At 53.4% G+C, this 14,590-nt stretch overlaps 1 protein-coding gene across 1 annotated transcript in view; it reads right to left on the bottom strand.

Annotated features, from left to right (window-relative positions):
• Positions 1-2,372: 2,372 nt before the first annotated feature.
• KIRREL3 (kirre like nephrin family adhesion molecule 3) overlaps positions 2,373-14,590 on the bottom strand; it is a 132,923-nt gene continuing 120,705 nt past the window's right edge. Inside the window, exons 14-20 of the mRNA XM_063094641.1 lie at positions 14,124-14,224; positions 11,512-11,710; positions 9,924-9,959; positions 6,295-6,402; positions 4,602-4,711; positions 3,393-3,479; positions 2,373-2,816 (exon numbers count right to left, since the gene is read on the bottom strand). Of these exons, the coding sequence (XP_062950711.1) occupies positions 2,373-2,816; positions 3,393-3,479; positions 4,602-4,711; positions 6,295-6,402; positions 9,924-9,959; positions 11,512-11,710; positions 14,124-14,224 (1,085 nt within the window). The remainder of the gene's footprint in view (positions 2,817-3,392; positions 3,480-4,601; positions 4,712-6,294; positions 6,403-9,923; positions 9,960-11,511; positions 11,711-14,123; positions 14,225-14,590) is intronic.

Raw genomic sequence — 14,590 nt, forward strand, 5'->3', positions numbered from 1 at the left:
AATAGGGCTGTAGACAACCGAGGGATGCACATAGCTCAGTCTGGGCTCCTTCTTAATGCTCCAGAGTCCCTCGGGTCCCTCTCATTTTTCCCCTCCATGCTCTTCTCTGTCACAAAGACTGCACTTGTGATCTCCTATCCCTTCGGCAGTTCTTTGCTCTATTTGTGCAGTAGAGAGAGCTCCAAGGGTTGGGCACCACAGAGCCAGTCTTTGTGGCTGCCCTGGAGGTCTCTGCTCTTTTATAACAGTCCACATTCTTACCTTGGGAGTGCCCGAGCCACAGGAAGAAGGGCTCATTCTGTTTTACAGGAGAACAGAGTTTCTTACCTGTTCTTCCAGTTATTCTGTTATAGCTTGGGTTATAGGAAAGAATGGACATCTCCATCCTATAGCTGTGTGTGTGTGTGTGTGTGTGTGTGTGTGTGTGTGTGTGTGTGTGCCAGGTGGCAAGGGGCAAAGTAGGCTGTTGTGAAGATAAGGAGGTAGATTGTCCACCCACATTCAAGGTGGGGAAGAACAGGAGAAGTTTATGGACAAATCCTCTTAAGTCATCCTCTTCCTTACTCTAGCCTGCTAAAGCTCTTTGTATACGGCCTTGGATCTTTGTTCCCTGTTGGCAAGGAAAACATATACAGGAATAGGGAAAGTTTGTCTAGATCAATCTAGGGAGGACAAGGGCCAATATTCTTGTGTCTGTGCCAGTCCAGAATGGCACCCGGAGCAGGATGTGGGATGGGGAGGTACACTTACATTTCTAATCAGGCTTGGAGGCTGCAAAGGAAGGTATCCAAGGAACTGGGGGATTTTGAAGCACTAGGGAATATGTGGCCAAAGCAGAAAATTCTGAGTGGAGGAGCTGTGAAGACTATGCACAGAACCTGTGGATTGGGGCTGTCCAAGGAATCAGTGTCTGGAAAGCACAAATTTGTGTGATGAAGGGTTCTGAGATGGATAAGGACTCTCAGGAAAGGTTGGAGAAGAAGCGTCTAAAACTGATGAAGAACCTCCAACCTCAGGAAAATGTGGGTTTTTTAAAGTTCCGTTGGAGTCCCACTCCCTGCACTGCACTCTAACTTGTCCGGTGAGTCCTGCTTTTGCACCTCCTTTGGATTGGGCTCATGCACAACGGGAGTCTGCCTGTGGGTTCTATGGCTACCACAACGAGAGCAATCAACTGCCTTTTTGTCTAGGAGAATTGAATCAAAGAAGGGCAGAGAACTTTGGGTTCCCAAAGTGTACTTGGCTCTTGGGTTGTTCCTTGGCTCTGCAGGAACAAAAGAACAGAACGGCTTTATTGGCGTAATGACCCTAACATTTATTCTCAGGTGGTGAATAGGAGGGGTGAGGTGCAGATATACTTTCCCTCTTGCCCATGGAGTTCTTTGTGTTCATCAGCTGAGAAGGCGAGTCTCATCATCTTGAAAACCTGACCCCCAGCGCCTTCAAACCCAGCACTTTCCAGGAAGCACTCTCTCCAGTGACTGTTCAAAGAACTCTGACCAGAGAAGCTCTCACACTTCTTGTATGAACTCTGATTGTACTGTGGGGTTGGAGGGAGTACACAAAGCGGGGCTGGAGGTGAGGGGGGGCGGTGTCTGAATCACATAGCCTAGTGAGGGGGGTTGTTGGGCAAGAGGTTCCCCGAGTGTTCACATTCTCTCCTTCCCCTCCCTGTCCCACCCACTGCACCAGGATGTGATTGGGCCAGTCCCAACTCAGAGTTCAGAGGCATCAAGTCCAAGGACAGAACTGGAAGAGTATGGACACAAAACACCAAACAAATTGGGGTTGGGCTCCCCGCCAGCCTGGTGAGAGAGATGCTCCTTTGGCCAGGGCCATTTCTGGCTTCTCAGGCTCCGAGGTATGCGTGACGAGCAGCAGACGGAGCTAGGGTCTCTGGGGCAGCTCAGTGCTGGGAAAAATGTCACCCCCCTTCTCCCCAGGGCTGTACAGGAGCACAGGCACAGGGGTAGGGCTATGGGTGGCAAGGGGGAGAGCCCATGGGGAGACTGGAGAGTGGATGGTAGTTTCATGAAAGCAAACTTATAGCTGCCACTAGTGCCTGTAAGAGGAGCAGGTGGTAGAAGGGCCTCCAGGAAAGGGCTGGAGACAAGGGTGTCCAGCACCAAGCACAGTGCATTCATCTGCATCCTCTGTCCATTTCCCCACTCGCTTGCTTCCGGCACACTGCAGCTGGAGACCCACGTTTGTGCTTGATCAGAGCTTTGAAGGAGGGTGGTGGCACAGGTGCTCGGTGGCCGTCCTGGAGGTGGCCAGTTCTGCGGTCCTCTGTAAAGTACCCCTAGTTCCTGGAGAACCAGAACATGCCCTGCCCACTTCCCTGGCCCGTCCCCACCCATGGTGTGTGATGCTCAGACGTGAGTCTGCATCCGCCGCTGCAGGGGTCGACTGGGGTCAGAGTTCTGGGAAGAGGACTGGGAGTGGTGGGAAGAGGAGGCAGAGGCCTTGCTGGCCTTGTCGAACTGCACATAGCCGTCCTGCTTGCCACTGCTGCTGACGCTGCTGTCACACTGCGTGTCCAGGAAGGAGCTGCTGTCGCTGAGGGAGCCTCTCTGGAACTCCCGCTCACAAAGCTCGATGGATGAGCTGCCCATGCCCAGCACAAACCGCTGCCCGTAGTCGTAGAGGCGGCCCTGGCCACTCAGGGTGCTGTAGATGTTGGTGAAGGACATGCCCGTGGGCACGCGCTGCTTGCCTGGAGGACGCAGGTCCTGCTGACAGCTGGACAGGGAGATGGTGGGGGTCGAGTGGTGCTCTTTGAAGGTGTTGACACTGTAGTAGCCATTGGTGGGGTCCTGTGCGCAAGAGTGAGAGGCACATCACTGGGGGTTTCTAGGCAGAGCCGGGCATGCCTGACACAGGGAGGGGTGAGGGGAAAGAGAAGGGAGGAACAGCTGGGGAGGAAGGGACAGGAGTACTCTACACACAGGGCGGGGGGCGGGGAGCGCTAGCTGGCAGGTGTTCCAGCAGAGCAGTGCAGGGAGGGGTACGGCGCTGAGGGAGGGAAGAAGAGGCTTTTGACCGGGGTCATGGCAGGGCAATAATGCAAGATCATTTGAAAACCAGACTTTAATTGTCTTTTGTTTTGTCTGGAACATGAATACTTAATTGTGAAATCTGTGTGTGAGCAGAGGAGAGTCTGGGAACTCAGCCTCAGTTCTCTCATCCTCCGCAGTGTTGGGGTGGAGGGAACAGTTGCCTTAGGCAGGGGAGTGTCCCACCTAAGGGAGTGGGCCACCTGTCCGCAAGCTGGCCTCTGACCCTTCTCTTCTCCTGCCTGCTGTCGTTCTTTGTGTGGATCTGGGGCTCAGGCCAGAGTTGAAGACCATATCGGTGGCTGTGACATATATATAACCTATGGCTATTCTTACCTTTAGGTTCTGAAACTCCTTCTCCTCTTCTTTGAGGACCTCCAGCTGCTTCAGTACTGAGTCTTGTTGGAACTCACCCCGGTCTATCTACAATCCAAAAATATCTGCTTAGTAGAGAGAGGGTGGGCTAAACCTCCACTTTCCTTCAGGAAAGGACGGGGAAATGAACTCAGAAGATTGCCATATGTACGAGGGTACTTCAAAAAGTTTATGGAAAGATTTGTGTTATCTCCTAGTTCTATTTTTCCATGAACTTTTAAGTGGAATTGACAGGACCTGAAAATCAACTGGATAGAAACAGGGGCAGCAGAGGGAAAAGTCAGCGCAATTCAATAAACATTGTGAGTGTCTTCTAGGGACCTGGTAAGGCCCTGGGACCTAGGGATGAGTAAAGCAGCAGCTGCTCACCATCTAGTGGGAGATTTCAGAACAACACAAATGGCCAGCATCTATCGAGCACTTAACTGTGTTCCACGGCCTCCAGGCTCTTTGGGCTTTACCCATTTCACTCTCACTATGACCCTGTATACTATTACTCTCACACCCATTTCATAGAGGAGGACACTGAGACACAGAGAAGCCCATGGTCTTTACCCCCAGCCCTGCTGCCACTAATCCTTCATATTACAACTGTGACACAGTATGCACTCAAAGCTTCTAACCTGGTTGTCCAGGTTTCTGCTTGGACAGCTGGGTGGATTATGGTCCATGAATGAGGATCAGGAGGAGGAGGAGCAGGCTTGGGGTTGCTGGGAAGGTTGAGTTCACTTCTGGTGAGCAATCCAGTTCCTAAGGAGGGAGCTAAGCTTCTTGCAGACTTTTTTTTTTGGATAGGGCAAGGGGCATGTGCTGAATATCTGTAATACCTGTGTGTATGTATGTATAGGATTATATGTTACATAACAACATATTATGGCAATTTATGCATATGTCTTCTCTTCCTATGCAACAGTCAGGTTCTCTGAGGGCTGGGACTGTGTCTTAGCCGTCTGTTAGTCCCCCAGACACCAAGCACAATGTAGCAGGCACACAACAAATACTTGGTGACTGAGAGTATGAGCCTGGTCTGCTGCATACTGGGGGGGGGCGGGTGCGCATCTTCACTGATGCTCTGCTTCTCGGGAGCATCTAGAGCACTGAGAAGCCTCCAGTCCCAGGAGCTTCGGGAAGAGAGTCACGGGGGGAGTGGGGGTCAAATGGCATTCTTACCATCAGCTGCTTGATGGTGGGGTGCTCTTCAGCCTCCCGGCCAGAGGCAGGCTCCTTGTGGACAATCTCCACTCGGATATCATTTTTGGCCGACACAACACCTTTGAGATCTGGACATAAAATAGGAAAGTGTAGACAACAGATTCAGTTCTCACCCTCAGGCCTGAGATGTCAAGCTCCCCCTGCAGTTCCATGCCCTCATCCCACCACCCCCCAGAGTTTACTCTCCAGGCCCCCATAGCACATCTGTGTGGATACGCTGTGGCTGCTTGGCTCTTCGTTGCATGCAGCTCAGCCTTTCACCCTTTCACCCTTGGCTTCTAGAAGTTGTCCTCATCCATTTGTCCACCCTCCTGAGCTAGGCCCTTTTCATCCTACTGAATTCTCTCTTCCTTCTAGAAGTTTTCTAGTTTTTTTTAAAGCTTTTTTTCCTACTTTTTTTTGTGGGGGGCGGTGGCGGTGATGGCTGGCTAGTACGGAGATCTGAGCTCTTCACCTTGGTGTTGTAACACCGTGCTCTAACCAACTGAGCTAGTTGGCCAGCCCCCAAGTCTAGAAGTCTTCTCTGCCCTGCTCTACCAGGCTCTGATCTCTCCAATCACAGAACCACAACCTTTAGTATTAGAACCTTAAGGTGCCCATGGCTAACCTCCCAGCCAAAGCAGAAGCATACACACACAGTAGTGCAGCGTCGTTGTTGACACCTCTGTGACGGAAGCGTTACTGTTTCTGCAGGAGGCAGCCTGCTTCTAGTTGGGGAGCACTGTTAGAAAATTCTTTCTAAACTGTGCTCCCCCACAATTTCCACAGAGAGGGCAGTGAAGGGGGTCCTGAGACCATATCGCTGGGGAAGTCATGGGAGCCAAGGCTGCTCAGGTCAGAGTGGAGGAATGTAAGGGAACATGCAGCCTTCTTCCAACATGTGAAAGCAGCCGAGTGGCAGAGGGGCTTACTCTGAACATGCTCATAGAATGTCAGAGCCAGATGGGGTCGTAAAAGTCATGTCACCCAACCCCTTCATATTACAAATGAGGAAATTGAGCCCTGGAAGTGCTGTGGTTTGCCCAAGGTCTCATGGTGGAAAAGGCGGGACCAGAAGACTGTGTCTTCGTGTCTTGACCTCCTCTGCCATCCCATCCTATGTTTGCACCTGTCTGTCTGTCTATCGCATGTAACTTTAGAGCTGTGACCAGTATGGAAATGCTGGGTACACACAACTCTTTGAGTGCACAAACACCAGAATTTTATTGCTAGTGACTAACAACCTTTGAGAGTCTGCTCAAAGCAATTCCTTGAGTGACGTTTCCCCCCTGTGTGGGTGACCTGCTTTTCTGGTTAGACTTAACAGCTCTTGGAGAGCAAAAGATCAAATCACCTCTTTCTCCCCCTGGATTTCTATACAGTTCCTGATCGAGAGTGCTGTATGTGTTCAAACCAAAGGCTGTCTGACTGCCCTGCCTGGATGAAGGTTGGTCTAGTCCAGTTCAGCATCAGCCGAGTGCCCGCTCTGTGCCGGATGCCATGCGAGGCACACACATAGAACGGTGCATCACACCTGATCCCTGCCCCAGGAGCTCACAGCCCTGTAAGGATCCCTGTTCATTGTAGTCCTGCTTACTTGCTCTCCAGGGCAGCCTAAGCCTGGTCTTTTTCTCTGTCCCCCTCCCTGAGATCCCGGGTCTCCCTCCCGTACTTCTCTGGGAACGGGCACAGCAGAAGGCCACAATGGTTGCCATGAGGACGAGGAAGGCCACGCCAGCTCCTACGGCCACCCCGATGATGACAGCCATTGGCACGGACTCTGTGGGAAAGAAATGGGCACAGCTGAGGAGGGATGGGGGACAGCCCACAGTCCCCCTAGGACCACACCCAGTTCCCCTGGGTGCAGCCCTGCCACATGAGCCCCTCTTGGGAAATGCCTGGGTGGGGCCTGCGCAAGCACAGGCAGCATCCAACAGGAATCAGCTCTAGCTGGGACTGCGAAGATGGGGAATATGGGCTTGGAGGACACAGGAGGGGGTGGGCTGGAGGAGAGGGCAGGGAGGACCTGGGGAAAGGGGCAGGGGAGGGACAGCAGGCAGGCAGACACAGAGAAGGGAGGGCCAGGGGAGAGGAATACTGGAGATGAGGGGTGAGGCTGGCACAATTTAGTTCTCTTTAATGCCTATCATGCAGTGGCTGATGCGTCATGCATCCTGGCTGTTCTCTGAGGAATGACTGTGGTCACTGCCCTTGTTTGTTCTGTTTGTTCTTTCCTTCTCCTCCCTTTCCCAGGTGCAAAGAATATGCATGTGGACAACCAGCTCTTGGAGAGTTTTCAGGTCTGAGGCAGCATCCCCTCAGGGCCTGCTGGGCATCTAGGAATTGTAGCTTCAGGCGTCTATGTCTCAGGAGCCAGGGGAGCAGGACCACAGCTCTGTCACCTCTCCAAGGAGAAATGCCCTTTTCCTTGACCCCCAGTCCTCCTGCTTTTCCTTCCAGACTGGCGCTCTGAGCGTCCTGGCTCCCTACCAGCGAGCTATGGCCCGGAGCTTCAGCTGGGCAGCCCTTGCTCCCTGCCGAGTTTCTGCAGTCTGTCTCCTGCCCTGGCTGAGTGGGGGTGGGCAGAAGGAGAGTGATGATGGGGGTGGGGAGAGTGATATTCCAGATGCCCCGGCCCTTATGTGGCTGCAGATGGGACCAGAGCACAAGATTTGGGGCCCTGAAGAGTCCATCAGGAATAGAACTAGAGAATGCTAGGGCAGGGAACCTTGCGGCCCACTGAGCCCAAGCCTCCTGTTTTACAGACAGAGACTCTGAGGTCCAGAGAAGTCAAGTGACTTGATCAAGGACACACAGCAGCAGTAGAGCCAGGGTAATCCAAGTCTCCTCCTACTCCCCCACCCCTCCACTCATCTGCTCCTGCCCTGCCCAGCTCCATCCGCTATCACACAGCATCCTCCAAATCCCACATCCCTGCAGAGCCAGACTGCTGGGTGTTTTGAGTCCAGGCTCCATCACTTCTGAGCAACTTACTTTACCTATCTTATCTGTGAAATGGGGATACTAATAGTGCCAACCTCAGAGGGTTATTTTGGGGTTTAGACAAGTGAATGCAGGTGAAGGCCTTGGAACAGAGCTGGCACCCTGCCCTGTTTGAGTATTTGCTCCTGGTATTGTATGGGAAGGAGGGGCTGTAGCAGATCAAAACCTTAAAGACAGGTTCCTTCTAAGGGCTGAGCTCCCCACTCTACTCCACATTCACCAGTGTGGAGACCTGAGGGACAACTAGGTATTTATTCCGGGGCTGTGGGTTAGCCTCTCATTACTGTTTTCTTTAAAGAGAGGAAGAGAGAGAAAAACCCTCAACCCTGGCCCGTGGAGATGCTGCTTGGAGGAGGTGTCAGGGGGTGGTGGGGACACCTGCTGGAGAGGGCTGGTGCCTCTTGGTTGGTTGCTTGTGGTTGTGCTGGTACATTTCTCTGCCAACCCAAGACTTGCGTACTAACTCACTCATTACCTACCTATTGGTGGCCAAAACCACTGCTGGAGTGACAGGGGAGGGAACCAAGAGGAGGCAGGAGTGGCAAACACTCAAGGATTAAAAATAGGAAGTGTTTGGGTTGGTCTTAATAACCAGGATTGAGAATAGGGACTTGACTTTAGTTGAGCTTGCTTTGACAAATGGATATCTCTATGTTTTAATTCCATTAGGAAAGGAAAACTGCTCTAGAAGCCCATTGGTTCTATGCTTTTGAATTTTATTAATTTGGGCTTGATTTTGTTTCTCCTTTGATTCTTAGTAAGTTTCCTTGGACAAACTCGGGGCTTGCCTCAGCTGAACTCAGAGCCAAGCATGACCGTGGAAGGTTCCTTAACATCTCCAGGCTTCAATGGCTCATCTATAAACCTAGAGAGCTGGGGCAGTTTATCTAAGGTGACTTCTGACTCTGGCATCCTGTGAGTCCTCATTTCCTTGAGTTGGCAACAGCTGGGCATGGGAGGCACCATCTTAGCTGGAGACCGGTCTCCAAGCAGGTGGGCAGGGGCAGAGGAGGAGCTGGGGATCTGAGGGGGCAGGGAGACGCTGGGGGTGGCATCCTTTCCAGTTCCCAGCCTGCCTGGCTCCCTGAGGTCTGGCCTAGGCTGCCTTATGCAGGCTGCTTCTCTCCAGACAGAGCATCCCTCAGATGTCTCCTGGAGAGGAGCTGGAGTGAAGGGCTGTCCTCGCTGAGCCTCCTCTTCACCCAAGGAGATAGATTGGGCACAAAGAGTCCCAGCCACCAAGGGAGGTGTCAGGGAGCACTGGCTGCAAGTGAGCAGACACAGTGAAATGGAGATGGGGGAGGAGGGTACCACCCCTCAGCACCAGGTGGGCCATGAGGGGAGTCAGGGAGAGCACAGCCAGAGGTTGATAACTGTCAAGGTTTCTCTGCATGGGCTGCAGGGGCTTCTGTGAGCTGGTCTGTGCCCAGGACTGGTGCTCCTATAGGGGTACATCTGCCCAGAGGGGTGGGGGTGTGTGGGTCCCTCATGGAGCTCATTGAAGGAAGTGACATGGGCCAGTGGCCAGAGTGGCAAGAGAACTGGGACGAAGATCCCCAAGTCTGCAGCATGGCTTTGGATGGCCCTGTAGAGTGGCCTGCTATGTCCAGACTCTGGTTTTCTGCTTGAGGGTGGGGATGATTGTCTCCTGTAGGGTCCTAAGACAGAGCAATTCAACCCAGGGAGGGCCGGCCCGTGGCTCACTCGGTAGAGTGCGGTGCTGATGACAACCCAGGGAGCCTGATGACCACTTTGCTGCTGGGTACCTGTGAAGGGGGGCACTGCCGAGCAGCCCCAGTGCTGGTGAGATGGCACTTCCACGGGGGACTGCAGGGCAGGGGGGTGGCAAGCTGGGAAGCATGGATCACACAGGCCCCAGCAGGGGCTGGGAGGCCTGGCATCCAGGAGGCAATGGCCAAGCTGGTGATGATGTTGAGAGGCAGGAAGAGGCAGGGCGGCCAGGAGGGGCGAGCTGACCTCCGAGGACAGGAGCCAGGGCTTCCGAGGAGAGGAGTTGGAAGGAACGGAGAGGGAGGAGCAAGAGCCAGGGTCCTGGGGAGGAAGGAGCCTGCGGGGCTCTGGCAGCAGCCAGGAGACAGGTCTCTGGGGTCCCTAGCCCCAAGCTGGCTTGGAGCCCCTTACCCTGCTGCTCTGACTGCACTAAACCCTCGAGATGGGGGAGGGCAGAGATGTTAGTGGCCTGCACAGGCCTCCCTACCCCCTTTAGAGTTCCCTCCCCAACTAGCCAGGAAGTCCCTTCCCCACTCCCAGAGCAGTTCTCATTGTCTCCTTCCGTACCTGCTTCCAGCCCGGCTCCCGACTTCATTTCCGAACCTGTTTGGAAATAAAGCAAGCGTCCATAGCCAGGGCCTGGCTGGCCAGGGCGGGGCAGGACAGGGGATCGGCTACCTGGAGGGGGCTAGGGTGAGGGGCTCCCTCCTCTGTCGTGTCTCTGGGACCACCCCACATATCCCAGCTAGCCCGACTGAACTTGGAGTTCCTTCAGACTGACTTAGAGACTCCAGAGGGGGTAGGGACCAGAGAGAGAATTCAAGTCTGGGGGGTCTGGGGAGGCCAGGGTGAGACACTAAGGGGAGGGCATGGGGATGAGGGCATTGAGGGAAAGACACGGAGGGTAGGTGGCAGGGGGCTGGGAAGGTTTGGGATGATGGGTGGATGGTGTTATGCAAATTATGTGCAAAGCATTATGCAAAGCAGCACCTATTAGGGCAGAGGTGTGGGGAGATGCTTTGTGGTTTGATCCGTAGGTGCGATCACCGTGTGATCCACCGAGGCCTGGGGGCCCAGGCAGGACCCCTGCTGGCCTACAACCTCCTGCCAGGGCCTGGCAGCCTGTGGGTAGGCCTTCACCCCGGAGGGCATCAGAGACAGCCAGGACCAAGGCCTCCTGGTCCCCGATGCCTGTCCAGAGTCCCAGGCCAGGCTGAGCATGAATCTCTGGTCCACCACAGCTTGGTCCTGGCTGGCAAAGGAGTGGGATGTGCAGCCCGCCTCAGGACGGGCATGCTGCCACTGTGTGCTTAGCAGAACCATCCCTCGGGGCTCCCGAGGCTGTCGTCTGTGCCCGAGAACTTGAGTGGAGACTGGAGTTCTGATCATCCCCTGACCGGGGCTGGACGGTTACACGCGGGGCACCATGGGGTGAGGTTTCTTCCTCCCTCCTCCTCCCTCTCACCCACCTGGCTGCTCTGTGCTCTCCTGACCAGTGCCGCCCTCCAGCTGGCATCTCCTGTACAACAAAGTGGTCCCTGAGGCTCGCAGGGACTCAGAGGGTCTGAGCTCAGCCCCCGACACAGGGTCGGGACACCAGGTGATTAGCTTCAGTTTGGGTGCTCTCCGTGTGACTTCTGGGTAACTGGGCTGGCCTGTTGTTTCAGCAGGGGCGGGGCTCCCCAACATGTCCCCACCAGTGTGTCCCCATGCTCCCTCAGGCAAAATGCCCCCCAAAGGCACTTCGGCATCAGGCTGGGCCCACAGTGAGGGCAGAGTGCACGGAAGCTGGGCCTTTGGAGGCTGTAGACGGCTCGTCATGGTGGCCGGCCTGGCTGCTCTCAGGTCATCTTTCCCTGAAGCTTTTCCCTCAGGGGCTGCTGGAAGTTCCCTTCCCTTTCCCCCTTCCTGGTGAAGCCTGGTGTCCCCAGCCTCAGGAGGGGAGCTGGGCCAAGGAGGGCTGCAGGCTGGCCCAAGGCTGCGTGGCCAGTAAGGCAGAACCCCGTGACTTGTCCCTGGGCTTCTATTCACCTGGTAGCCTTGACAGGTGTTCCGACAGGTGTTCTGACTTGGGAAGACTGTGCCTGGGGCCCTGCCCTAGGCCGGGAGGGGGCCCTGAGTCATGGCATTCATCTGCGGCCCTGGCAGCCCTCACCTTGCTCCTTGAGCCGGATGATCTCTGTGTCAGAGCCGAAGCTGTTCCAGGCGGTGCAGTTGTAGATGGTCTGGAAGTCAGCCCGCACGATGTTGCTGATGGTCAGGGTAGAGATGACCCCCTCCTCGGTGCTGATGGTCTCCACAGTGTAGCGCCCCGATGTCCCCGACTCCAGCACATTCTCCTTCCAGGACCAGGCCTGCCCAGGTGCACAGAATTAGGAGGAGACCCCACCAGAGCTGCCCACACCAGGACCCCCATGCCACCTCGCTGCTCCAGGTGCTGACACGGCCAGGCTCAGGTTCATGCTCACTGATATACCACTAGCATGTGTCCACACAGGTATGTGCACAGACACCACAAACGTGCACACACACACATCACAACACACACACACCACCAGCACATGTCCACACAGGTGTGTATGCACACACCACAAACATGCATATATACACAACACAACATATGCAAACACTCATCACAACACAGACACCACCAACATGCATACACAGACATGTGCACACGGACCAAAACAAGCAGACACCCATGTACATGCATCCCAACACACATAAATGTGCATCACACACACACACCTCATACCATACAGCACCACATAGATGCATACACGTGTACATACCATAACACACATGAATATGTCTCAACACATGCACATCACACTACACCACACACTGCAAACATTCATAAAGAGATGTGTACATACACACATAGCACAACATACATAACCCCCACAACACATATACACATACCACAGACACATGTATACATGCACACACACCATGACATACACACCAGAGAACACTACACATACCACAAATCACAAGCATGCATATAGACATATATACACACCACAACACACATAAACACACACCGCAACATATCAAATACACTAATTCATTTCACACATACCACCAACACAGGTACACACAGTTATGTACACTCCACAAACATGAGTACACACAACATGACATATACATACACCATAATGTGCACACATACACCACATATGTGCACACACACACACACACCACAACACACCACATGTACACATAATCCACAAACTCAGGTACACACAGAGGTTGGGGCCACCTCAGAGGGTATTTCCATCCAAGAAGGGGAAGTTCTGTGGGTCTCCACTGGGAGCACTGTCCAGGTGGAGCGGGCTCTTAGGCAGTTCTGGGAACCCCTGTAGGGCTGGTGCACACCCACCCTGTGTCCTCACAGATACTCTCTGCTTGGCAGGTCTGAGGTAGAAGAGCGGCCCCACGTGACTGTGGCTATGACTGTGGCTAGTTTTGTTACTTTGTATGTCTGTTCCTGACATTCTGGACCAGATCACTCTCTGTGGTGGGGCTATCCTATGCATTGCAGGTTGTTAGCAGCATCCCTGGCTGCCACCCATTAGGTGCCAGTACCCCCCGCCCCATATTGTGACAACCTTGAATATCTCCAGACCTTGCCAAATATTCCCTGGGGCCAGTAAGAACCACTTGTCTAGCGTTAGATGTCTATGAAGAGAAAGACGGTGTGAAAACGCTTGAGAGAGAATGGAATATTTTACAATGGGCATGTGTTACATTTACAATTTAAAATTAAAGAGTAAAGTGAACAGAGAGGCATAGGTATTCATTCTCTTTGTGAGTTCTTGCAATTTTTGTGTGGATCTTTCAGAGAGTGAATGAACCAAATGCCTGAGAAAGTGTGTAGTAGCAGTAATACTCCAGTAACATCTTAGCACATGAGGACGGCAGTTGGTTTGCACAGCCTGGTGTCTCAGCCCCTGGCACACAGGGGCTCTCAGCAACTCAGTACCTGGCCCAGTCCCACCCTCCCTGGCACTGCTGTCCTGTGAAAAGGTACAACTGTCTTGAGGGCTGAACCCTGTGTAATCCTCTAGCAGGACTGTCCTAGACATTGGGGATTACCAAAAATAATATCTTTCCCCTAAGAGTGCTACAAAATGCTAACTTTTCTTTGTTTTCATGCCTGAGCTTCCACCAATTTCAGATAAGTTTGGGTGCAAGACACTCACTCTTAAAAATGCAAAATACCTGGGGTGGGGAGCTAAGGGTAAGCTCTTTAGGTTGCCTGAGTGGCTTGCTGCAGGGGTGAGGGTTTTGAGGAAGGGAGGGAGAATGGAATGACCATTTCAGCAGGAACAATGCTTGATAAACAGGCAGGGTTCCGCATGGATGTGAAGGGCAGTGAAGACTTATAGAGGAGGACTCTCAGAGGTGCAGAAGGGCGAAGCAAACTATAAACTGTACTCTGTTCAAGATATCGCCAAAGACTGGCCTTGAACCCGGGAAAGGGAAGAAATCATTTGTCTCTTCCCTCTGCTACCCTCACTTATCCCTCTGCCTGCCCCTAGGATGCAGAACTGAGTTAGAACAATTAATGTTGGCACTGAGCTGAGTGGCAGATGGACCCCGGGAGCACAGCCTATGCTGAGAAAGGAGACTGCCTGTAACTTTGTCTTCGCGATGCTTTTCCAAGAGAGACAAGGCAGGTATAATTCTCTCCATTGTGAAGAGGAGGCTGGCAGGTGCACCCCGACTGGCCCAGACCCTGGCCCCCCTCCCTGGAGCACTCACGATGCGGTCCGGCGGTGGCGTGCTCCGGATGAAGCACTTGATCTGGCCTTTCTCCCCGTGGAGGGCATGCTGCGTCTGGGTGCTGGAGATGATGGGGGGTCCTGTTGGGGAGACAGTGTCACAATAGGGCTCCAGGAAGGGCACATGCCTGGTTGGTGCTCTCTTTGGAGGGTTCAGAAGTTTATTCATTAATCCAAGCATTCAGCAAACATTCAGTGGAGGCCTGCATGTGCAAGGTGGAGCGCAAGGTAGGGCACTCAGAGATAAATTAGGCTTTCAGTCATAAACCTGTCCAGGAACCAGGAAGGAATGCTTCGAAGTCAGAATCCCCAGAAGATACATATGACTGTAATAAAAGGTGGTGTTAGTAGCACAGGGGCGGTGCAGATAAAGTGCTAAGCGACTTCGGAGGAGAGAGAATAATTCAATCTGGTGGATGGGGAAAGCTTTAGGAAGAAGGTGGTGAG

This window comes from Cynocephalus volans, chromosome 4 (genome assembly GCF_027409185.1).
Source record: "Cynocephalus volans isolate mCynVol1 chromosome 4, mCynVol1.pri, whole genome shotgun sequence".
NCBI classification, from domain to species: domain Eukaryota; kingdom Metazoa; phylum Chordata; class Mammalia; order Dermoptera; family Cynocephalidae; genus Cynocephalus; species Cynocephalus volans.